The 24376-nt window shown below is 42.5% G+C and overlaps 3 protein-coding genes across 5 annotated transcripts in view; all 3 read left to right on the plus strand.

Annotated features, from left to right (window-relative positions):
- scrn2 (secernin 2) overlaps positions 1-6398 on the plus strand; it is a 19291-nt gene extending 12893 nt beyond the window's left edge. Inside the window, exons 5-9 of the mRNA XM_005746038.1 lie at positions 427-642; positions 735-900; positions 1981-2161; positions 4313-4469; positions 6013-6398. Of these exons, the coding sequence (XP_005746095.1) occupies positions 427-642; positions 735-900; positions 1981-2161; positions 4313-4465 (716 nt within the window). The 3' untranslated portion in view covers positions 4466-4469; positions 6013-6398. The remainder of the gene's footprint in view (positions 1-426; positions 643-734; positions 901-1980; positions 2162-4312; positions 4470-6012) is intronic.
- Positions 6399-9401: 3003 nt separating this feature from the next.
- LOC102213323 (cyclin-dependent kinase 12-like) lies at positions 9402-14374 on the plus strand. Of its 3 annotated transcripts, none has more exons than XM_005746039.1 (4): positions 9402-9559; positions 10589-11217; positions 11348-11455; positions 12517-14374. In XM_005746039.1, the coding sequence occupies exons 1-4, from the start codon at positions 9532-9534 to the stop codon at positions 13720-13722; spliced, it is 1971 nt and encodes a 656-aa protein (XP_005746096.1). In that variant the 5' UTR covers positions 9402-9531; the 3' UTR covers positions 13723-14374. The 3 variants fall into 3 exon arrangements, with proteins under 3 accessions (XP_005746096.1, XP_005746097.1, XP_005746098.1); XM_005746040.1 differs by lacking the exon at positions 9402-9559 and adding an exon at positions 9566-9726; XM_005746041.2 differs by lacking the exon at positions 9402-9559 and adding an exon at positions 9759-9920.
- A 1503-nt stretch (positions 14375-15877) lies between these two features.
- LOC102213987 (uncharacterized) lies at positions 15878-23519 on the plus strand. Its single transcript, XM_005746042.1, has 7 exons — positions 15878-16101; positions 16455-16942; positions 17301-17438; positions 18523-18675; positions 18856-21414; positions 22461-22561; positions 23191-23519. Exons 2-6 carry the CDS (start codon positions 16475-16477, stop codon positions 22554-22556), a joined length of 3414 nt encoding a protein of 1137 aa, XP_005746099.1. The 5' UTR covers positions 15878-16101; positions 16455-16474; the 3' UTR covers positions 22557-22561; positions 23191-23519.
- Positions 23520-24376: the final 857 nt, after the last annotated feature.

The raw sequence follows: 24376 nt of genomic DNA on the forward strand, positions 1-24376 counted from the left end.
GCTAAAACACAAAACACTGGGTCGCACGACCCAGGACCATGACAGACTGAGCAGAAATCGGTGTGAAAAACGGGACGTCAGCTTTAGTTTTTTTGGGCAAACTGCTTTTAGAAAGACGAAATCATGAGCTTTTAATAAGTCTGTCTTTGTGGGGTTTTTGTCTCTGATGTTTTTTCTCTGGTTTCAGTGTCTATCTTTAATGAATAGAAAGAAAGTGTTTAGCTGATAGATGTGTAGCACATCTGCAGTGACTCCAGGTGATCCCATACATGGGAATGCATGTATGGGAATCCTCATGGAGTGATTTTTATCAGCTGCAATCAATCTGCTTTGTGTGAAACATACACACAAACAGAGCTTTTCTGGCTAAATAGGATTTCAGTTGATCTGGTATCTCAAATACTGACATCTACCTGCTTCTTCCAGAGGGTGTTAAGAACATCTCCAACCAGCTCACCATTGGCAGCGAGATCTCCACAGAGCACCCGGACCTGCGGAGCGTGGCCAAGGCTCAGGGCTGGTGGGACGGTGAGGGAGAATTTAATTTCTCGCATGTGTTTAGTCCCGAGAACCCACCGGCCAGGATGGAGCTGGCCAAGCAGCGCTACAGGGGAGGCACGGAGCTGCTCCAGCAACACGATGGTAGGTACAGAGCTCGGCGGAGCGTAGAGCTGCCGAACATGACGATAACTTCTCTACAGAGACACTCAGCTCTCTGTCTGTCCTGCTTTCAGGATCAGTGACGGCAGAGGTGATGATGTCCATTCTGAGGGACAAACCCAGCGGCATCTGCATGGACTCTGGAGGTTTCTGCACCACAGGCAGCATGGTTTCCATCCTGCCCAGAGACACAGCTCTGCCCTGCATCCACTTCTTCACTGCCACCCCAGACCCATCCAGGTTTGCCACTCACTAAACTAAGAATTCCTCCACTTAATGCTACTTGAATAACCCGTTTTATCCACTATATGTTCATGGAACGATTATAATATTGTGAGATTAAAGGTCTGGAATTCCTCATAATTGTTTATACAACTTTAGTATTAAGTAAGTTTTAGAAAATTAAATGTAACAACCAGTTAATGTTTAAAAAGCATAAAATATGAATATGTGCTGACCATTAAAAAAGACATCTAAATTCCCCAAACGTCCCTCAAGGTGGTCACTTTGTGCACCTGTGGATTAATTCCAGAAGCCTCTGTGGAAGTCTAATTCTGACCATCTGTGATCTCAAACTTCCAGAGAGCAAACATCAAGTTTACTTAAACTGAGGAGTTTTTACGTAGATTTTATGCCGATTTTCGCTCAACTTTTGGTTGGTCTGCTCCACTAAGCACGCCGTAATAATATTAATTAAATGAAGACGGTCCCTGAGAGTTGCCACAGTGGACGAATCTTCATGTTTGATTTGGTGCAGGTTTTATACAAGATGCCCTTCCTCACGCAACCCTCACGCTTACCCAGACTTACAACCCTCGGAGGCTGGGTTTATGTTTTCTCCTGGTCTTAAAGTAGGCCACTAATAATATTAAGTTCATTAAAGCGCACTTTTTGGATGCTGTATATTTGGACATTTTTACATGGGAGTCTGTTGAGATTGGGGACAGAATCAAGTGGCCATTAGAGGACTGCAGTTTTTGCCGTTTGCATGTTCACTTTTCATTTCTCAGAGCCTGACGTTGCCCCTCACGTGTATCACAGATAGGCAAGTGGTGTGAGTGGGACTTGTAGTGGGCAATAAAATAGCAGAACAGCTGGAAAAAGTTTAGAGGATGATCTTGAATGGGAGACTGAACAAATTTAAATCTTAAGCGACAGAACTTTATGAGCTCCTCTGATATGAAAGTGTGAAAAGTGTTTTCTTTCCTTTCTAATCTTTAATTTTCTATCCTCTGTATCTTCTTTGGGTTGATGGGAAGTTCTGAGTCTCCTCTTTCTCTTTCCTCTTTCTCTCCCTGTCTAATCCTACCACCCTGCTAGGTCTGTATTCAAGCCTTTTATCTTCTCGGACTGTCCCACCCCAGTGCCGAGGGTGGTCTCCCCACAGTTTGGCCCGGACGACCCTGCGAGGAAGCAGCCTCGCTTTCAGAGCCAGGTGGACCGCAGACACGACCTCTACAAGGCCCATCAGGTGGCGCTCAACACCATGGAGACCAACCCGGTGGGCACTGATGGATGACCTAGGTCAATGATAGTCCTGCACAGATAATGGCAGTGCATGAAGTTCCGGTTCATTGAGTAAACATTCACAGCAGGATCACTTTTTATTTATTTTCGTTAAAGAGTCGATCCGGATGAGTTGCTGCTGATAAATTACAGGCGAGTTGCACAACCCAGAGTAGACACTCCCAGTGCAGAGCCAAACACAACAGCACCTCACAGATGGTGCAGACAAGACACACGGCATCAGTGCAGACTAAACATAAACACACTACAAGTGCACATTCAAAGCCAAAGAGCAGGGTTTCAAACTGACACCAGAGAACTTCCAAACAGTTTTTCCATTTAGACATTTTAGCTGATTTCCTGTCTGGCATTATGTGCGTGATTACAAGCTGAACCTGAAGTCAGAGGAAGGTCAGCGCCCTGTTTGGGCTGGAATTTTGGCTCGGGACAAAATGAGCATACAAAATGTTTTTGTAGCTTTGCTAATGTTAGCTATCGAAAGCTGCTCATTACACCAAATAAGTGTTGTTTCCTTTTTTTACTCATGACTTCAACTTTTCTTTTGTAGTTTGAGGAAACAGTTTTTTCTCTTTAAAAAGTGACAAAGCCCGCCTTTAAAATTGGTCTGTTCCAATGCGGAAACGTTAGGACAAAGATCCAGAAGATGAAGAATTAAATGGAAATTATTCAGCGTGGATCTATTTAGTATTCGCATATATTCTGTTATATTTAATATTAAAAATGGCCAAAGTTTCAAATTATTATCTCAGCATGTGCACAAGTAATCCTATTCTATCTCTCTCTCTCTTTTTTAAACTCTTGACTCTGTATGATGTCATAGAGAGTGGATATCCCTTATATCAGCGCTCCCCAACCCCCGGGCCACAGACCGGTACCAGTCTGTGAGCTGTTTGGTACTTAGCCGCAAAAGTTGAGGCTCGGGTGTGAAATTTATGGTTTTCAGGGTTTTTATCTTTTTTTTTTAAATAGTTTTTATTATTAACTCTGTTTCTCTGGGTCTTTTCCTGTGTGAATGAATAAGTTTTCTATTCTTTTTTTGGTTTTATCTTGTTGTATTTATCCGCGGCACCATAAAGACATAAACTGGTCCGAGGTGCAAAAAAGGTTGAGCACTTATATGGCCATCGGCTCTGGCTGTGCATTTTAGTTTAGTTTTTATTGGTATCTTGCTAAAATTTTCCTAACTTCCGTTATTCTGCAAACTCTGTTGCTACCATAGTTTGGTACTTTCTACATTTTCTCAAATGCAGATTTGACAAAAATCTGCATTTGCAGTTTTTATGAAAACTAAACAGTCGTGTCGACGTCTCAGGAAACATGTTTTTTCATACTTGTGTTAGTTTTTTCTTTCCTGTTAGCTAACTAAAGTATATTCAAACTTTTGTTTGGAAGGTAAAGCCAATCAGGAAAGTTTGGTTTAAAGGGAGGTCACCTTAATGGGGTGGAGCTAAAATAGCTTTGTTTAGCTTGTCTAAAGCCTGTTCCAGTATACGGCCCAGTATACTCTACTCTACTAGAGTCCAACAATGAAACGGAGCACAGTTGTAAGGCTCCTTTTAACCAAACAGACTCTCCTTGGAGTTTATTCGCTGACCTCTCACTGGACTCCACACAGTATTCATCAGCAGTGCACCTTCCTCCACTGACTCAGAGACTCAGTTCTCTTAATAATTCATTGAATATAACTTTTCTGTCACTCTTTCAATCATTGTTTGATGGTTGATTGGATGTTGGTGTAAATATTTTATCATTTCACATTTGTACAGAGCGCTGATTTATTATTTTGTTATTTTAAAATATAAATACGCCACGAGAGTGAATACAAAGTGCATTTTGTACACCACAGTGGGATTTGGGTAAAGAAAAGCAGGTCTGTAGTTGCGGTTATTCAGACTGCATCTCCCACCATAGACGTGGGGTTTTACTGGATTCAGGACTGTTTTCAGCAGGATCTGACTCCTTTTTAAAATCTGACTGAAGCTTATGATGATGAAAGACGCATCAATTTAGGAGGAGAAAGTAGGGTGTCACATCAAATCAGGTTTCACAGCTTTGTATGATCTAACCTGGGTGTTACTGTTATTCTCATGGCATCTCTGTGGGTTTTCTCTCTGTTCTGTCTCAGGATGAAGGTCTAGCTGTCTACAACATTTTAAGGGACCTGGAGTCTCAGTGTCTGAGCGAGATCGCAGCCATGCTCAGCGGAGAGATACCCGGAGAGGAACTGGGGGACTTATTTTTTGATTGCGTGGACACTGAGATTAAGTTCTACCAGTGAGGAGGTGGGAGGCTGCAGGGATGTATTAGTGTTGTATGATGTGCACGAATGAGCTTTAGGCTGGGATTATTGTCTCTTATGAATGCATACTGTCTTAATATATTCTTTTTAAACCAAATTTAACATGTATATGCAGGATGTTTTTTAAACATGCAAGACCTGCTACAAAAGGTGATTTCTTTCATGTCTGCAGACAGTTAGGTCCATAAGTACTCGGATAATGCCACAACCTTTGGGAATTTATCATGAAATAAGAAGAGAACAGGCTTCACTTACCATCAAATTTGCCTGTTATTCAATTGCCAGTTACTTTTGTACCCCTGAAAATGGCGGGCTAAAAATAGCAATAGTTTTGTTAAACATGTTGAATTAAAGATAAAATTCCACACATCTCGTTTATTTGATTTGAATGAGCATTTTTGTCTTCACATATCATATATTATATTGTAATGCTCTCCTTTCTGGGCTACCAAAGAAAAGTTTTAGAGGTTTACAGATGGTGCAAAATGCAGCTGTTTGCGTTTTAACTAAAACTGGAAAATCTGAGCACATTACCCGTGTACTGAAATCCCTTCATTGGCTACCTTGTCAGGTTTAAGCAGATTTTAAGGTCCTGCTGCTCACCTACCACGCTTTAAATGGTTTGGCACCTTCATACCTCTCTGATCTTTTGCACCTTTATGTTCGATCCCATGCTCTCCGATCTCAGGACTCTGGCCTTTTAAAAGTTCCTAGAGCCAGAACAAAGACTGTTGGAGAGCGTGCTTTTTCTCTTCATGCCCAATTTTTGTGGAACAACCTCCCTCAAGATATCAGGCAGGCATGCTCTGTGGAGGTTTTTAAAGACCCGCTTGTTCACCCTGTCCTACATGTCTTAATTCTATGCCTTTTAGTTTTGTTTTTTTTTTTGTTTTTTTTACATTTTTATCGTTTTTAACTTTTGTTATGTTTTTAACTCGTTATTGCGTTTTTAACTTGTATTGCTATGCATCACTTTTATTTATGTATCTCTTTATAGCTGTACAGCACTTTGTCTGAAAGCGCTTTATAAATAAAGTTATTATTATTATTATGTCCAAAGAAAAACTTGGAATGACCTTCAGATTACAAATAATTATCACGGAAGACTATTTACAAGAAATTCTGGCTCCTTGAAAGTAAAACATAAAGACATGAAGAGTGGCTCAGGACTTTTGCACAGTACCACATATTCAAGTTGAGAATTTTGCAATAGTTTTAATGGTAAAGTGGACACATCTTATCGTAATCATATAGTCTGCAGTGGTTAAAATGTAATTTAAGGTATTGAGATGATCATTTTTAAATCCCTTTTTTGATGAACGATAAATTCTTTGACAGCGTCGTGAAGGTCAAACACGAACACAAAGCCTTTCATTTAGGAGGAGATATAAACGGTCAGAGAACTCAGAGGTTGTGATTCCTACTTATTGAAATATCCTCCTGTTAAAGTGGGATTTGCTGCTTTGCTCACAGCAAAGCTAATTAAGCTCCTAACGTGTGCTGTGTTTCATGGTTCTCTGTTACAGCGCCCTCAGGTGGATACTCTTTGTGCTCACAGAGTGGCAGGAGAAGGCCCTGGGACTGTTGCAGACTCCAGCGTTTCTCGTGTTGGCTTCCGCCTCACTTCTGCACCGCACATCTCTGTCCCCATTCCATCCTTAACACAGAATGTCTTAACAGCACATGTGATTGGAGCATATTTATCATCCGTGTCGCCCAGGGAACAATGACTGCACCTCATTAGTGAGAAATATGATGTAGACTACACAGGCGCCTATGTAGAGCTGTGTGACGTTGCACAAATACTGTGAGTACGGCATTCGTTTAACTTTTTGTTTCATGTTGCAAATGAACGGGTTGTCATTCGTTTGGTGGCTCCCTGTAGGGAAGGATATAATAAAGTTAATAAAGTCCTGAGTGTGTTGTGAGCTTTTTGTTCACATTTGCACTAATGGTGGGTCTGCCTGGACGGTCAGCAGGGGCTGAGCTGAAGGAGGGTTTGGTTGCACAATAAAAACTGTGTCAGCAAAGCTGCATTGACTCATAGTGAAGTGAAAACAAAGATTAAAATATAAATTTGTGTAAAAAAAGAAAAGAAAACCCAAACAAATCTGCAATTATAGTATGGTGATCTATCTATAATGTACTTCTCATTAAAACTAAAATGTATCACTTTGTTCTAGCAAAAATATTATTGGGATGTTGGACGCTGCATGAAATATTTTAGATATTGCAATTTAATTCAATGTTCTATTGTGAATATGTAAATTCAGTGTGTGTGTGTGTGTGCGTGCAACAGTGTTTGCCACCATCTAGTGGTTGATTGGATTTACTGCAATTAAGTTCACTCCACCTTTGACAAAATAAGAGCTTGGTAACCTTGACCACCCAAAAAATATGGTAAATGGCCTGTATTTGTATAGCGCTTTTACTAGTCCCCCCCTAGGGACCCCAAAGCGCTTTACACACCCAGTCATCCACCCATTCACACACTGGTGGAGGCAGCTACAGTTGTAGCCACAGCTGCCCTGGGGCAGACTGACAGAAGCGAGGCTGCCATATCGCACCATCGGCCCTTCTGGCCAACACCAGTAGGCGGTAGGTGAAGTGTCTTGCCCAAGGACACAAAAACCGAGACTGTCCGAGCCGGGGCTCGAACCAAGAACCTTCAGATTATAAGGCGAACTCCCAACTCTTGAGCCACGATTGCCCCAAATCATAATTAAGTGTTATAATGAGGGTGACGTTATAAAGAGCATTAGTATAAATGAGCCTATCAGCATTATGGGTGTAAATATTTAAAGCGTTTAACCACATCTGACTGCCTTCCAGTGGTCTATTTATGCATGACAGTAACCCCATGTTTTGGTACGTTTATGAATTAATAAAACTAAAACAACCACAATGAAATTGAATAATTAAATTAAAAGATATTTTGCTTCTTTTAAAAACTGCTTTTATTACTAACAAAACTGAAAAGCTGATACAGTTTATTTCTAGGAGGACCCTATCACTGTGGAGGGGTTTGTAGGCCTCTGTTCAGCGTTGCAGTTCTGGGAGAAGAGAAGAGAGAAGTTCCCTAATAACAGTGGTATATATGACTTTCTCTGGGATGGAGTTACCGAGGGTCCCACCCTGCAGCAAGGCCTGGATAAGGGACTCTAAAAATTACACCTTTTGGCTGAAGGGCTCAGTTGAGGTAAGTCTGAATGAGCACAGGGGCCAGAGTTCCTGGAGAATGTGTCCTGACTACCTGGCCTTCTTGGACGGGGTGGTGGTAGGTGCCCCATCTGGGAACTCCTAAATGTGCAGTCTACTCAGTCTGTATCCTGCTTTGCTATCGGACTTCTTTGACAGGTTTCCTGTAACGAATACCATATGTTCAAGCATACGGGTATCCCTAAGTGCGCTTGACAACAGGACCCCCAGGTTGTGAGTTGACATATATATTTTGAGGGTGCACCGTCTGTCAGAGACCTCAGTCAGGGAGATCTTCTCCAGAAGAACTCTGACAGCAGGATGGCTGTAGACAATAAGTGAAAATAGTAAAAAATACTAAATGTTCCACACGTCTGCTGAGGCGACTGGAGCAGCAACTGTAGGGTGAAAGGTGAAACGGAAGAGTGACTGGCCTTTTGATCTCCTGTGGCAGGCTGAAAGCAAAAGCAGTTCTAAAAGGTAGCTAAAGCAAAAACTCAAGTATGGGAGGAGTCTTGCGAAGCAATGGAGCAAGACTCCTTGAAGATTTTTGATGCTGCTTCCCCAGCAGATCACAGGGAAATATAATACTCTCACCACAACTGAGTGGTAGAAAGTCTCGGTGTCATTTACCTGCACACACTGAAGGGTCTCGGCTTCCCTAGGAACAGAGTTTGCTTATTCACTTTTGTGTGCCAACTTCCAGTTCAGCCCACTTTTGATGTGGATGCTTTGGTTTTGTCCTTTGGGGCAACTATGGCTCAGGAGCTAGAGTGGGAAGTATACTAATTGGAAGGTCAAGGATTCAGTCTCCTCCAGGCTGCATGTCAAAGTACCCTTGGACAAAATGTTGAGTTAACCCCAGTATTGTAAGTGTGCATGAATTTTAGATAAGACAATATTAGATAAATGCTAGATAGAATAAAGTGTGTGATTGGGTGAACGAGGCTTGAGGCTTTGAGTGCTCAGTTAAAGTAGAAAAGCACTTTATATGGCTTAATGTAGCTGTCCTCTTCCCTGCATATGAAGTTAATCACCATCTCTCCAATCTTATCCACATTCAGAACATTCCAGACCAAAATCATCCTCTGCTCTGTCTTCCTCCTCTACCTGCGCATTACTAACACATCTAACCACTGTAGAACTTTCATCAGAGTATTTCTGATGATGGCATGACGAGAAGTTGTTCTGAAGCTGTGTAAGGTAAAAAGAAATGGAGACAGCACAGTGCCCTGTGGAGTTCCTGTACTGCAGATCAGCGCCCAGTCTCACATGTTGGAAAAGCCTCCTGTCCTTGTGGCTGCAGAGCTGAATCAGGAAATCAGAGGATTGTTTTTGCCTGATGTGTTGGCTGACCAGTCACCTTGATCTCACAACAAAAAGGAATGACTTAAAGGTCCTCTCAGAAACCATACATCATCCTCTTCTACATACTGTGCTTTCACAGTATGCCAGTACGTACCCCACAATTATGTACTTATGTATACAGTGCCTCTCTGTGCCTCTGTTGTCTTGTATTTTCTGTGTAACTGAAGAAAATAAAGAAAAACATTTTTTAAAAAGACAATTAAATGTGAATTTTCTTACTTTTTGACGATAATTTCTTGTGTTTAAATGTTATCAATAAAGTTGCGTTAAAAAGTAGCTGAACCCACTTCTTCATCCCCGGGGGGAGATTAGAAAAACAAACCTCCTGGAATTCAGTCAGTGCCTGTTTTTTAAAATGCTGTCCGACTGTATTTAACATTTTGTGAATGTTTTTAGGAAACGTACTTACTGCTAAACATATTTTGAGCAGTTTTCCCTGGTTTAATTTACCCAAGGGAGTGTGTGTTTCCTGATTTGCAATGAAAGTGGAGTCATCCAGCGGAAATGGTAATTTTACGTTAGCTCGTTAGCCCACCGCGAATGCTGCTAAGTAGGTTAATCAAAAGCAGGGGCAAAGCTTTAATTCCTGCTGATTTAACTGCACTTTAGGACGAGAAAGTTTTCACAGACGCAGCGATTTTAGCTGGAAATACTATCCCGTCGATGATACAGTTGTAAGTTTGATATTTCTCCTTTTGCTAAAGCCAACTGAAGCTATTCCGTGGCCTGCTAACAGGCAGCTGCTGCAGCGAACGCTAACGTTCAACGCTGTTAACGTTAGCTCGGTCACGGCATACCGAAAGCTCCATTAAGCCAACTATCTAAGCTCTGGGATGCCTGAGCGTCCTTTCAGAGAATTCTACAGCAGGTGCTTTTACACGTAGTTTCTATTTAAAGACACACCCGCGCCTATACTGTTGGTTTGTGACTCCTGCTGTTTGTTCATATTTTTAAAAAAAATTTATTTTATGTTTTGCTGGATATTTTTGTAGACGCATTGTGACCTACATTTGCTTGTTTCTTTCAATCCTGTTGTGATTATCAAGCATTTATGATCTAGGGGGGAATGTTTGTCAGTGTGATCTCTGAATGTAAACCGTAGTAGCATTGAACAGTGAGCTGGCCTGTTTTACCACCTCATAGGCCAGCTCTGCAGGCAGCATATGAGGCTATCTTCAGTTTAACCCCGACTTAGAAGAATTGCGAGGGTAGTTATTACCAGAACGCTATTAATGGTTTAGCATGAATGTGGCTTTCTTCTAACCTGACTCGATCACCATGGTAACTGATGCTAAACATTTAACCTGAGGAGTACCGTATACATGCGTCTGTCACATAACTGGCACAGAGACACACAGTTTAGAATCACAAATTTTTGGAGCCAATTTCTTTGGAGTACAGGCACAGAACAACTGTAGAAATCCTGACATATTCCAAGTGGAGAGCACTTTGTTTGCCTTGTTAATACAAGATAAGTGGTTGTGTTTATTTGAAGTCGGACATTATTCAAGTTTATCCTCTTTTTGTATCACTCAGGTCTGAGGATGTACTCAAACAGATCTGAACACAGTTCCAGGCGGCAGTACAGCGAGAGAAGTTCACGGCAACGGGATGAATATGACAACAGATGGGAGAAAAGGCGTGACCCTCCCAGAGACATGCCACGGGAGTCGTATCATAAATATGGTGGGGATGGACGCAGCAGCACAGAGAGGAAAAGAAGTAGGGAGTACAGTGAGTCTCCGAAGAGGCTGTACAGCAAAGATACACTGAACAGGGACCGGAGCAGGAAGAGCCCGGCGAGGAGACGCATGTCTTCACCAGTGCGGGACCCCTCTGACAACAAAAAGCAGAGGTTTGCAGATGACGACGAGCGGGATTACAGGTACAGGCGTGAGGCTCAGGAGAAAACGTACAGGCCTTCACCGGACAGTTTTTCACGGTCGCATCTAACCAGGAATGTTGAAGATGCGTCACCACAAAATGAGGATTTCAAGTACAGGAAAACACCTCAGGACTCCAGGCACAGGCCTCTGCATGAGGAGTTCCCATACAGGCAGCTAAATGAGTTAACATACAGACGACTGTCGGGGTCTTACAAAGATGGAGATGAATATGAGAGGGGCCGGGATCCATCACAAGAGAGGGCACGATCACAGGAGAGGGTAAGTTTACATGATTGCTTAATGAGGGTTGGACAGGTTTCAATTGTGTGTTTGCATCAGTTTGAATAGTGTTTTAATTCCAAGTAATCATTTTGTGGTTTGATTAAAAATATTTATCCATGTCAAACAGAGTTATGTCAATCCCAGAGAGAGGACGGACAGTCCTATCACTTCTGTATATGATGAGGATTATCGCCAAGCTGGAACAAGATATCCATTGAATGGTTCGAGCCGACAGGTGGGTTTGACGTTACACATGTTGATAAATCTTTATCACTTCAGACGTTATGCCTTGTAATTCCACTTGTGTCTCTGGCCACCAGATCAGAGCTTTACTGGCCCCTTGTGTGGTTTTACTGATTTGTAATAAAAGAAGCAAATATTCATTACATCATACGCTGCTGGGTAGCCGAATAACAACAACAATAATAATTAATACATGCATAATAAGACAGGTTTTATTACTGCAGTGTGGTAAATGCTGAGTGTATTTACCACACTGCATTCACTCCTGCATGTATCTGAGAGAGGAGGAGGAGGACCGGTGCTCCTCAGCCTGCAGTTTGGCTAATTGCAGAGAGTGTTTATTGTATTCTTGCATTATCCCAAATACTTCTTGAATATTTCTTGAATACTTCTACTGCATGAAACGTTACACTCATGCTGTAGCCACCTTGCTGTAGATTGGCACCTTCTCAGAAGTGTAACTCGAGTTGATAGGCCTATTTATTAGTAATAGCTTGGCACTTCACTTCAGCACACGTGTATTTCTTATTCTTTATGAACTTGTGAAATTTCTGACATGATGCAAAAATAGAAGTCTACCGAGCCAAACGCTTTTAACATTTAAATTTTGTTTGCATTTACAACATCTACAACACATGCAGCACAAAACACACAGTAAAAACACCACCATGAATATCAGTATATCTGGGCTCTGGTCCCATAGCCCTGTTCACCTGTAACCTGACATAAATGAAATGACCACTCTAACGGTTTATCAATATGAGTGTGACAACAAAACGGGATGCACATCAAAACTGGCCTCAAAGCAGACAGAATATTGATTAACACAATAAACAGCTACAAGAAGAAAACAAGGTGTAATAGACTGTAATTGTATTTCACTTGCTCATTATTCTGCAGTAGCTTTACAAATCCGCTCTCAGATGTCACGTACACTGCTGTTTCGTGTTTGATTTGCTTTCAGAAGTGTCCCAGAAAATTGTGTGAAAATGTTTAACCTTCCAGAGATTTGTTTGACTCTTATACCTGTGACGTTTGTGTGCTTCCCATCAGTCTTTTGAGAGTGATGCACCCAGTCGAAGTGCAGCTGTTTCTGAGCAGAAGTCAACCAAAGGCTTCCAGCGTTTCCTCGACGTGCTAAACAAGGGCGTGAATGTCGACGTTCTCACTAAGATTGTGACTCAGACCTCGGATGACGACGATCAACCCGTTTCTCAAACTTTATTACCGAGCCCTGCTGATCATCTGTGGTCTCCAACTCACAATGCTGGGAGGAATCAAGGAAGCCACCAGGATAACAGCTACTGGAGTGAAAGCGAAAGGTCCCGCAGACCAGTTTCCCCGCAGACTCATCGAAGGTCCATCAGCCCAAAACGGTGCCCACTCTCTGATGAAAAGCCCCTTCAGGGGAATGATGGCAGGGAAGCCTACTTCCACAGCAGATCCAGGTCCCCCTTGGTGGTGGAAAGGGTGCCGCTGCCACCTGAGGATGAACACAAGCGTAGGCAAATGCAGGATGTGCTGCAGGCCATTGGCATGGATTTGGGATTTGAAGAGCTTGGCCAAATGTCTCATAGAATCCAGGAGCGGCTGTATGGGAAGAAGGATGGTGATTTGGCTCGTAAAGTTGTGAGGGAGAAGGGCACGGGGCGACCGATTTCCCCGAGACGTCAAAGTAGAGCATCATCATCATCAAGCAGATCTAGTTTTAGCCCCTTAAATCAGAATTATTACAGTAAAAAAGACTCGTACAGTGCAGAGAGGGATGTAACAGATGTGCATCAAGTATACAAATCTGCTGAGTATGACCAGAAGACGAGCAGCAGCACAGTACAGGACAGTAAGAACTGCGAAGGGAAATCTCAGGAGAGCGCTGCTGCATTACAACCATTTTCTCCTAATTCCTCATACCCTTCATCCAAACCTCCATCTGCTCCGGTGGTGCCGACGTACCCTCCGGTCAACTGCTCACCGATGCCATACCCACCTCCTGTGCCTCCACCAATGCCCCATGTTGGGCCGGGGGTTATTATGCCACCCTTCGTCCCGTACCCCGGCATCCCGCCTATGAACATGTATCCAACCATGCTCCCGCAAGCGAGCCACATGTTCCCGCATCACGTTAATCATCCACAGCTGCCGTATTTCAGCCAATCAAATGTAAGTGCAGTTCAGCCAGTGAACACAACGCAAAAATCCAAACCACTGACAAGGCCCCGCTGTTTGCAGGTTATTCAAACCAAAAAAAAGCCTAGATAAACGAGGCTGCGCAGGGTGGAAGTGAGACTTTGAAACTGACTGATGGAAACAGCTGAGCCTTCAGGGAGTCTCTTTTTAACCACAAAACACGCATTTGAAGCATCAGAGAACATCACAGTGAACATTTGCAAGCAATCAGTCCAGTGGCAACTAAGAGAACAACACAATGACATTATCAGCTACTGTATCGTGAGTTTGATGACAAACTGTAGGTGGTGCTGCAGCTCTTCTTGATTCTCGGTCTGCTCTCATACCCATCACACATTCACTAGTCTGCCACAACATTAAAACTGCCGACAGTGGAAGTAGAAACAGCTCGGGTCCTTGAATTCACACGGATGCTCTTTTGACATTGTTACAGCTTTGATGCAGACCAGGCATTGGGCTGATGGCAGCAGCCTCCTCTTGTATGGCAGTGCAGCCCGTTATACTACAACAAGTTATTAAGCCAGCCTACGAAGCTGGACCACTGTAATTCTCAGAGGTTCACAGGACCCAAAGGATCCACTGCAGCGTCCGCTCGGAGGTCCTGCATGCATGCCTGGACTCCTCAGGCAGTATGAAGCAGGTGGTTTTAATGTTGTTTGGTTGGTGTAGCTTATAATAGCCCGGTCACTCTAGGAAAAAATAAATAAAACAAATACTGAAAGTACAAAAATGTTATTTTGTTAAAGTTTTACTAAAATTTGATGCATTTTATTTTTGTGGACATAATATTTGTCTTTATATAGGAGCCTTTATGTTCATTAATTAGCTCAAAGGCCAACCTACAACTACAAGACATGCTCTACACTTCTGTCTCTTTACATATTTTTCTTATTCTGTAAACATGCAGAAATTTGCTGTATAAATATTGAACTGGATAATATTAAACAAAAAAGCAAATACTTTGACTGTGTGCTGAGTTATTGAACGTGTACAGATTTACTGTGGCGCTGTTCTCGCCACAACTAACCTGAAAGGCTCTGTAATAGAAAATATGAATTTCCAATTTTGTTTTTAAACAATGATTTAATCAATGAATTTGACTGACGTTTTAAACCCAGAGCACATTTCCTTTACAGGAGAAAAAAGCCTTCGGCCAACGAGAGAGGCAAAACTGGTTTCAGCTGTTAACCTTCAGTTTAGTCCAACCACAAGCAGCAGATAGGAATACAAATGTTTTTTTTAAAAGCTTTATAAAATCATGTTAAAATGTCTAAGGTAGGGGAAATTTATTTGAAATAATAATTTAGAATTATTTTGGTTAAAAGGTTTAAATTATAGAGGCTGTATAAGATGCTCTATAGATGCTTTATAAGCAATACTACTCAAAAATGAAATTACCGTTATAGCAGCCAAAACATGAAATAGTACTTTGGTCAATAAAATAAATGAATATAACAAATTAGCTCACAAAGTAACAAATTAGAATAAATAATGACATTTTCAATATAAAATTAGAGCAGTAATATTGAATAAAGTATTTGGATATATTTCTAAAAATGTGATTTTTAAGATAGAGCCAAGACTCAACATGTAACTTTAAATAATAGTGAGGTGAAGTTAATCATAATAATAATAATGATGATGATGATAGCCTTATTTATGGAAAAAACAGTGTATACAAAATGCTTTGAAGCAAAATACTAACTTCAAACAGAAAAGATCAAATCAGAGCTTTTAGGCTCCAGACCCTCACGACCCTGAAGGAGGACAGTAGAGGATAAATGACTGAATGAATGAATGAATGAATGTGTGTATATAATGAAGGGAAATATACTGAGTGAAGAAAAAGGCATGTTGCAACTGCAATTTTTTTTCTAAGGTTTAATCTCAGGAATAATGGTTCAATACATCGTCATAGTTAAAGAATTAAAAAAAACTGATGTAGAGAGCATTTACAAACAGCTAAAAAGTGCGGACTAGTTGTTAGTTTAAAACCATCTGAGGCTGGAGTCTGAAGGGCAATCTTTAAACAGCGATAGTGAAATGTTTTTGCTTCTAAATGCATTTATTTTTATAAATAGTTTTATTTGGTAAGTAAATTTATAAAATGATAATTCTTTGCAGCCCAGGAATCTTTTTTTTTTTTTTTTTTTGGGGGGGGGGGGGCTTACGACCACCTGACCTGTTTTTCTCCTGCAGTGTCAGTACTCTGTCCTGCAGGGGGCGCTGCTGTCACATTTCACTCACCTAAACCACCGAAGCAATGTGATCAGTAATGGCCTCTTTCTGTTAACACCAAAAGCTCGTTTAGCTTTAACGGTTCCCATTTTTTTTTACCGAAACGTCATTAATGTTGGAGTTTCACTGTTCTTTCTCCGAGTGGCTCTTAGCTTAAAAATGAAAAATCTTTCCACGATGTAAAAGAAGAAGCTCTCGTTTTCCACGGCAATAGTAGGTGACCAGTCTTTTTAGCAACGATGCTAAGTTGTGTAAACACCTTACAGTATGTTAGACCGACTGTCCACACGTTAACGAGTGTGATGTGACGGCTGCCGGGTTTGGTTGTTACTTGGTTACTTTGGTTGGGTCTGTGTTTGCTCATTAGGAGCGTTCATGTAAGCTAAGGCTGAGGGTTTTGCTGTGAAACAAGCATAAAGACAACATGAAAGCTCGAAGCTGGTCCAAAATAGCCTTTATGTCTTTGTGTTTACATTATGGGAGGATGTAATGGCTTCACAATATACATACACATCTATCTTTACCCATACTTGCTGCATATTTCTTACTTACTGTTTCTGCTTTAGACACTTGGAGAGACTGCAGAATGAATCAACGTGAGTGGAAAGATGCTGTCCACAAACTCCAGAGACTTCTGGAGCCAAGCTGCCACAGCATGGGGAATGCCTCCAGAGGTTACAGAGAGTGGGACACTTACCACGAACACTCGAGATATACTGTTCCTGAACCACATAGGAGTGATGTGAGGTGGAAAGAGCTCAGTTCTTCATCTCATCACGTTCATAGTAAAGTCCCAGAGGTGGAGGACCCGGACGGAGAGCCACTGCCATACAGTGAAGAGGATGTAGAGCTAGCAAGAAACAAGCAGCTCCTCAGAGAGATGGAGGAGAGAATTATGCACAAGAAAGCTACACTCGCCACGAAAACGCGGTTTGTGGAGACACCACCAGGTGTTTCCGGTGACGAGCCTCCGGCTATGTGTGTAGGTCAAACTCTAAGAGACAGAGTGAAGGAGATTCTGATGCAGCGACAATACCTCAGCTATTTCTCAAAGGTGAGGAGCACTGAATAGACTCTCAGAGTAAAGTGTGTTTCTTTTTTTTGCACGACCCACCTGATCCCCTTAGAATCAGATGTTTTTGTTCTTTTTTTGTTTTTGTTTATTTGGATAACAAAAAATATGACCTTCACATTATAAATACTTGAGATTTAGATGAAGTAGGGTACATAGGATTTTTGCCTTATTTTTTTTATACAGGGAATATCTACATGAGATTTTCAGTGCTGAAAAACACAGGGCCTAATATAAAGTAAAAGAAATGAAACCTCATCACTTGTAGACTCGTAGTGACTCAATGTCACAATTTCAAAAATCTCGTTCATGTGTAAAGCTTTCTTTTTCTATTATTCAGGTGCAGTCGGCCAGAGAGAGAAGGAGCTCCTCCTGCCCGAGCAAAGGCGGTGTGCTGCAGGAACAGCATCCTCTGAAGCTCAGAGTGAAGGTTCTAATGAAGAAGAGACACACTGTTGTACCACCTTACAGTGAACAGGTATGTGTCATGAAATCAATATCCTTAGTATCCTTATTTTCCTATTATATTGTTTTATGTACTTTAATAATGAAGTCTTGTAGAGCAAGGCCACTTTTGACTCACAAAGTGCTCAGCCAGACTGAAAAACAGGAAGTTTTAGTGCACAGATATATTAATAGATAAGACACAGAAAAGAGGAACTTTCCATATAAGCAATGTTTGAAACTGTGTGACGTGTAAAGTACCAAAATAAAACCTATATGAGGCACAGTTTATGATTCTAATGTTAGAGATCCTGCAGCTGGCGTTTGAGCTGTGCAGGGGTCTCTCTCTTCCGGAAGATTATTGAATAAAAAGAAATATAGATCTTTTAACACACTATGAGTCGGTTTTCTCTGTTCTATCACGGGGACAAAAGAATCGGGGGTTAATATCGTGCCACACAAAGCCCTCACAGCTGAAGTGATTGGAACAAACATTTCGGATGGATGTAAATGGCCTGCATTTGTATAGCGCTTTACTTAGTCCCTAAGGACCCCAAAGCGCTTTACGCTACATTCAGTCATTCACACATTCACACACTGGTGATGGCAGCTACATTGTAGCCACAGCTGCCCTGGGGCACACTGACAGAGGCGAGGCTGCTGGACACTGGCGCCACCGGGCCCTCTGACCGCCACCAGGATGTGTGTGAATAACAGTGTTTTCCCCCAAATTACAATGTGTTTGTGGTGTTAGTGTTTGTTTGTGACGAAGGCGTTCAAGGTGCCTCTGTAACAGAGGAATAACCAGCTGCTGTTACTGTACAGTCCTTATGTTGTTGATCCAGCAGTTGACAGTCTTTCTGTTGTGTCAAGGCAATGAAGTAGTAAATGCTAATGTTATCTTTTGTCTTAACATTATTAATGTGCTATAAAACGCTGAAATATGGCCATTATCTTTTGAGTGGCTGATGATTTGGAAGTGCTGAGAACAATTTCAGACGTGTTTACCTGAGACCTGGATCATGGCAGCATGTAATTTTCCTTTTTATGACAGCATCTGAGCTTCTCACCACGAATCTGCTGGTTGAACAGTAAAGTGAATTTCTGATCTTTCTCAGGGCCCTGACGTTGCGTGGCCTCCTTCCAGCCCAAGCGTTACATCACCGGCTAAGAGAGAGGACGTCATCAACAAGGGTTTCGAGTGCTTCCTCAGCGTGCTCAACAAAGGAGTCGACATCAACTTGCTCAAACCTGAGGATGACTGTGGCGAGGTTGTACAGTTGATGCTTTTCTGCTTTTTCTTTGTATTTCAACCACACCATACCTCCACTTACATGCAGTATTATATGAATGAATCATAAAATAAGAAGAAGCTTTGATCAACATGAGAATGCTTTACTTTTCTACTCTTCTCTGAGTAATGACACAGTAATCTCTTTTTTCCTTCTCAGGTCCCTGGTGTGTCACTGCCACCTCTCGGTCGAAGCATTTCTTCACCAGCAAAGGATGAAAATAATGTCAACAAGGGTTTTGAGCGCTTCCTCAGCATCCTCAACAAAGGCGTGGACATCGAAAAGTTTAACAAGATTATGAGCAATGATAGAGAGGATCTTCCTTTAGGTGAGGAGCCCCTGAACATTCAGATCCCTGACGTGGAGAGCAAATCAGATCCACCCTTTAGGACTGAGAAGCAACAGCTGAATAGTGGAGCTTCGCTGCTGGGCCTCAGACAGCCCAGTGAAAGTATACTCAGCATGGACAATGACATTGAGCCAAGCCTCACCCAGAGAAAGGAAAGCCAACGGTTGTTTAGTGGTGCCTCACTGCAAGGTCTCAGCCCACCCAGTGAAAACCAGTGCTCAAACAGTAGAGCCATTCTGTTACTCAGCCAGGCCAGTGAGAGCCAGTGGTCGAAGACTGAAGCCTCGCTGAAAGGCTTCAGCCATCCCAGCAAGAGTATTGGCAGCGGTGCCTCACAGCCAGTACTCAGCAAAGCCAGTGACAGTGAGCGGGCAGGCAGTGGAGCCCTGCTGACAGACTTCAACCACGCCAGTGAAAGCCAACAGTTAAATACCGAAGCCTCACTGTCAGGCTTCAGCCTACCTAGTGAGAACCAGCACTCAAAAACTAGACCCATTCTTCTAAGCCACGGATGGGAAAGTGAGAGCCATCGATCGAAGAGTGGATCCTCACTGAAGGATCTCAGTCAGAAAAATGAGAGTCTACTCAGTACAGCCAATGAAGGTGAACCGGGCCTCAACCAGTCAAAGGAAAGCCAACGATTAAATACTGGAGCCTCGCTGAGGGGCCTCAGCCAGTCCAGTGAAGGTACTGGCAGTGGTGCTCCACAGCCTGGACTCAACAAAGCCAAAGACGGTGTGCGGTCAGACAGTGGAGTCCGGCTGACGGGCCTCAGCCAAGCCAATGAAAGCCAACAGTTAAATACTGGAGCCACATCACCCAGTGAGAACCAACTCTCAAACACTAAGCCCATTAGGCTGAACCTCAACTGGGCAAGCAAGAGCCAGTCGTTGAAAAGTGGACCCTTGCTGAAGGGTCTCAACCAGGACAGTAAGAGCCAGCATTTAAAGAGTGGTGCCCTAATTCCCGGGCTCGGTGATGACAGTGACAGCGAGTCAAATGGTAGAAACCTGCTGGCAGGCCTCAACAAGACCAACAGTAGAGAGAAAAAGACTGACTCATCTACTCGAGAGAGGCTCTTCTTACCTGGTGAGGAGGAGGAGAAGAAGAAGAAGAGCAAAAGAGACCACAGTTTGGGCTCTAGTAATCGATTAAAGTCTCCGGTGGCACTGAAGAAGAAGGAGGAGGAAGAAACCTCATCGGTGAGTGAGCAGCATGAACAGCTGCAGAGCATTCTTAAAACTCTGGGATGGAACCTGGACGTGGACGAGCTGAGCAAACTGGCAAACCGCACTCAGGAGAGGCTGTGCGGGAGAAAAAACGAACGTGTGAACAGCAAAGAGGAGCACGAGAGCCGCCAGGAGCACTCTCGTGACCGAGATCGCAGGAAGTCCTCATCAGGCTCTCCTCTGCGGAGCAGCAAAACAGACCAGAGTCAGGAGAGAATGCATGGGAGCAAGAGCGAAGGGAGGGTGAGGAAGAGTGAAGGGAGGAGGAGGACTGAGAGCAGAGGGGAGGACGAGACACAGCAGAGGCGCTCTCTTAGAGATCACAGAAATTCCTCGTCCTCATCTTCCTCCAGGTCAACCTCTAGAAGCTCTAGCCCGAGCCCCTCATGCCGTCGACGCTCTCGCAGCAGAGATTTGAAACGGAGGCGGAAGGCCGAACGAAGCCGCTCGCGAGAAAGAAGCAGAGAGAGACTGAAACACAGAGATCGATGGAACAGCAGAGAAACACTGAGGGACAGAGAGCGAAAAGACTCAAAACATTTTTCTGCTTATCCATATTCACAAAATCCCGTGTTTCCTCATCCTGCTGCTTCTCCATATCCAGACTACATTTTGTCTCAGTACTCGCATTTTGCTCTTAGCCAGAGTGGCCACTACAGCGGTGCTACAAATCCTTACTGGTCATACAATCAGTACAACACTCCTCCCTCTCTTTCTGCCAGCAGCCAACCTTACCCGCACTTTCCTGGCTCTGTAGTGGCACCTAACATGGCTTTCCCTGATCCCAGCCTTCTTACAAACAGTGCCTCATTTCCAAACCCGGACCTGTCTGTGAGCGAAGGCCAAGATGGGTCAGCCTCTGTTTCTCGCTGCCTGAGAGTCATCAATACCGAGCAGGCATCCTCTCAGAGCCTCACAGGTGGACACAACTGGAGACGGGGTCGCAAAAAACTTATGGGAGATTTCAGGAATCCCAAAAGTATTTTAGAGAAACACAATAATGCATTGAAGACACCACTGGCACCACAGGACTCAAAGGTATGCACCAAGACTGTGGGTAATGACCCCTGCACTGAGGAGTTAAAAGAGGAGAAGCCGCAGCTAACAGAGGAGGAAATAAAGGCGAACCTGAGGAAAAAGGTTGGTGTTCAGTCGGTTTGGCCAGCTCTTGAGGCCATGCCATGCTGAGAGGTTAGGTTGTGCCATTATTTGCCTTGCTTGTTGTTGTTGATAATGAAATGTAGTGACTCAGAGGACACTGAGCACAATTACTTCAGTATATTTAATGAAGCCATGCATGCTGTTACCTTCATCCAGTGAACATTTTCAGTTAGAAGGGGTTCAAATTTGTTTTCTTTTTTTTAAATATATTTTTGACCGTTCATAACTTCTTAAGTGCAGGAGATATCAGCATGAAATTCTTAATCCCAGTGTGAGCATCAGTATCTTGGATGTGTCAGATTCTCACTGATGTGATATCTGTGGCATAGAGGAACAGAGTATTGGTACCATGGATGCTTTGTCTGCTTTATCAGCCCTAAAAATGTCATGTGTTTTATCTCCTGTACTTATGAATGTATTTTACATAATAAAATGCTCCATATATACTTTAAGATTCTTCTAAATCAGAAACGTTTAGTAGTACGATGGTAAAATTTAGCCCAACTTTATTAAATTTTGTTATGCAAAAAATGAAAAAAGATCTAATTCTGGGGATGGATTATTACTTTATTTTTTTCTTTACTAAAACTAAAACTGCAGGAAGCTCAAAGTATTTCTTTGATGTGTGTTTTTGGTCTGAGGATCAACTTCAGCAGAGTTCCCAGTACTCAGTCTGAGACACTTAAGATGTGTCAATATGTATTTTAAGCATAAGCAGACGCTGTCACACGTCACGAAAATCACTTCTATTTTTAGAATTTTAAACATTTGAAGACATGACTGATGCCCTGCATCTGTAACAGTTGTCAAGCATGTCATTTAAAACCTTAGATATACTTTTCTGAGTATCATTACTTCATCTGAATCTCAGTTTCATAATCCTGATCTCAGTCTGTTGTTATGTTTTACATTATCTCTGCTATAATCTGGAATTGTTTCCCTGCTTTATGCTCCGAGTTTCCTGTTGTGACAGCCGTCATCATCGTGTCATCATAAATCGTTTTTCTCTTTGGTTATTTTTCTAGCTTGAAGCTTTTAACCAGAAGGTAAAGAACACGAGCCAGATGCCTCAGTCCAAAGTCATGCAGCCGGCAAACTCCCTGATCTCTGAGATAGACTGAACGAAGTAAGTATATTCAAAGGAAAATTAAAGGATAATTCCACTTCAGCCTGGCACGTTTCCTATGATTCATAGTTAAAAGGTTATTCTGGTTCTGCAGGTTACAGTTCTCCATCTTTGTTTTTGAGCACTGGCTGAACAATCACGCACAGCTCGTGCAGCGTGACTGTAATATTAAAGCCTGAACCATGAAATCATTTCAGAAATGTAAATTTGTTGAAATTGGAATGTTTGTTGAACCTTCTGTCTGTAAAAAAAATCAACTTTTGTTACAGCCGGCATATTTTTGCAGGTTATTGCTCTCAGTAGCGTTGCATGTCCCAGTGCGGCTCCAGTTCTTCCTTTGGAGAGAACCAGCTCACTTTTCCAAAGGTTTACGTGCTGATGGTTACGTGCAGTTGTTTGCAGAACTGGGGTTCAATTTTTTTTAATGAAATCTGTTGGCAGCAAGTGCTGATTTCATGCAGCGGAGCCACTATCAGCAGTGGTTTCAGCATTAGCACAGCTTCAGTGAAAAAGAGCTGCATGTCTTTAAGTCCTGAAAAATTCTTGTTGAATTTACATTTTTCTTTAACTGCTTGCTGATGTAAATGTGTTTGATCCTGTCTGCTAACTATTTTTCCCCCTTTTTCCAGGCGTCTGTGTCCGGTGAGGATTTGTATTTTTTCAGCCTTGTTCACATGTAATGTTTAATTCTTCCTCTACATTTGTCCCTGACCTCCAACGCCTTTCTGTCATCTGAAATAGATTTTTGCACAGTTCATTATTGGTCTGCTTTCATGTTTTAGCTCTGTGCTTCTGTGAATGTCACCAGTTTTGTTTAATGTTGATTACAAGAACTATTTTTTGTAGGCCGTACTGTAGTTTGTTAATGAGAAATGTATATTTTCATCGTTAAAAACGTTTCAGCCTGTACAGTTTCCAGTTTTACATTCACTCTGTCACACTAATAAAGAAATCTTACAAAAACAGGCGTGCATGTTGATGACCCATAACTAACTGTACATTTACACAATATGGACAAAACCACTGGGCCACATAGTAAGAACATTTCATTTATATAGCACCCTTCAAGACAAGAATCACTTGCCAGCTTCACAAGAAAGCATAAAGAAAAGTGTTAGCTAAATGCAAGTCTAAAAAAAACAAAAACGTTTTTATTTGTTTCTTAAAAGAACAAATAAAAACGTCCACTGAGTCCACAGACCTACAGCAGCTGCACAAACACACTGAGACATACAGAGGAGGGTTGGACCTCTGCGGTTAGTTGGCAAGGTGTTGGTGACTCTGGCTGTGTCCCAATTCACGGTCTGCACGCTTGAAGTACGCATTTCAAGTGCGGTTACGTCACCGCCACGCGACGACGGCTGTCCCAATTCGAAGTGTGCTTCAAATGCATACTCCAAATGCGCCGTCGATTTCCCCAAATATCAAGCGTGGTCCGGTCCACGCTTCGTGGTCCCATATATCCCACAATTCATAGCGCGGCGGTGGGTGTGGATAATTTTGCCGCAAACAAAACATTTTTCTCCTTCATTTCTGTCAAACAAAGCTGTATGTAACGTGTCTCGCGGTTAGTATCATGGTTGCTAGGCAACCTGAACAGCGCGACGAAGCGTCCCATTTCACAAGCCTCTCACTTCCGCACTTCTCGTACTTATAGTACGCACCGTACGTAGTACGCGTAGTGCGCGTACTTCAAGCGTGCAGACCCTGAATTGGGACACAGCCTCTGACTCCTCTCTGTAGCTTCACATGGTCTGACAGCTTGTGGCTGAGTTCCTAAATAACATAAATTACAGCTGATGGTGGAAGGATCCT

Source organism: Pundamilia nyererei, unplaced genomic scaffold (genome assembly GCF_000239375.1).
Source record: "Pundamilia nyererei isolate P.nyererei 1_Seehausen unplaced genomic scaffold, PunNye1.0 scaffold00171, whole genome shotgun sequence".
Taxonomy (NCBI): domain Eukaryota; kingdom Metazoa; phylum Chordata; class Actinopteri; order Cichliformes; family Cichlidae; genus Pundamilia; species Pundamilia nyererei.

Excerpts from the sequence above, each read along its gene's own strand:
- LOC102213323 (XM_005746039.1), top strand. The coding sequence starts at position 9,532 with ATGAAAGTGGAGTCATCCAGCGGAAATG. Across the intron at positions 9,560-10,588 it reads GGAGTCATCCAGCGGAAATG|GTCTGAGGATGTACTCAAAC; the intron begins GTAATTTTACGT and ends TGTATCACTCAG. Across the intron at positions 11,218-11,347 it reads GGGCACGATCACAGGAGAGG|AGTTATGTCAATCCCAGAGA; the intron begins GTAAGTTTACAT and ends CATGTCAAACAG.
- LOC102213987 (XM_005746042.1), top strand. The coding sequence starts at position 16,475 with ATGAATCAACGTGAGTGGAAAGATGCTGTCCACAAACTCCAGAGACTT. Across the intron at positions 16,943-17,300 it reads ACCTCAGCTATTTCTCAAAG|GTGCAGTCGGCCAGAGAGAG; the intron begins GTGAGGAGCACT and ends TCTATTATTCAG. Across the intron at positions 17,439-18,522 it reads TACCACCTTACAGTGAACAG|GGCCCTGACGTTGCGTGGCC; the intron begins GTATGTGTCATG and ends GATCTTTCTCAG.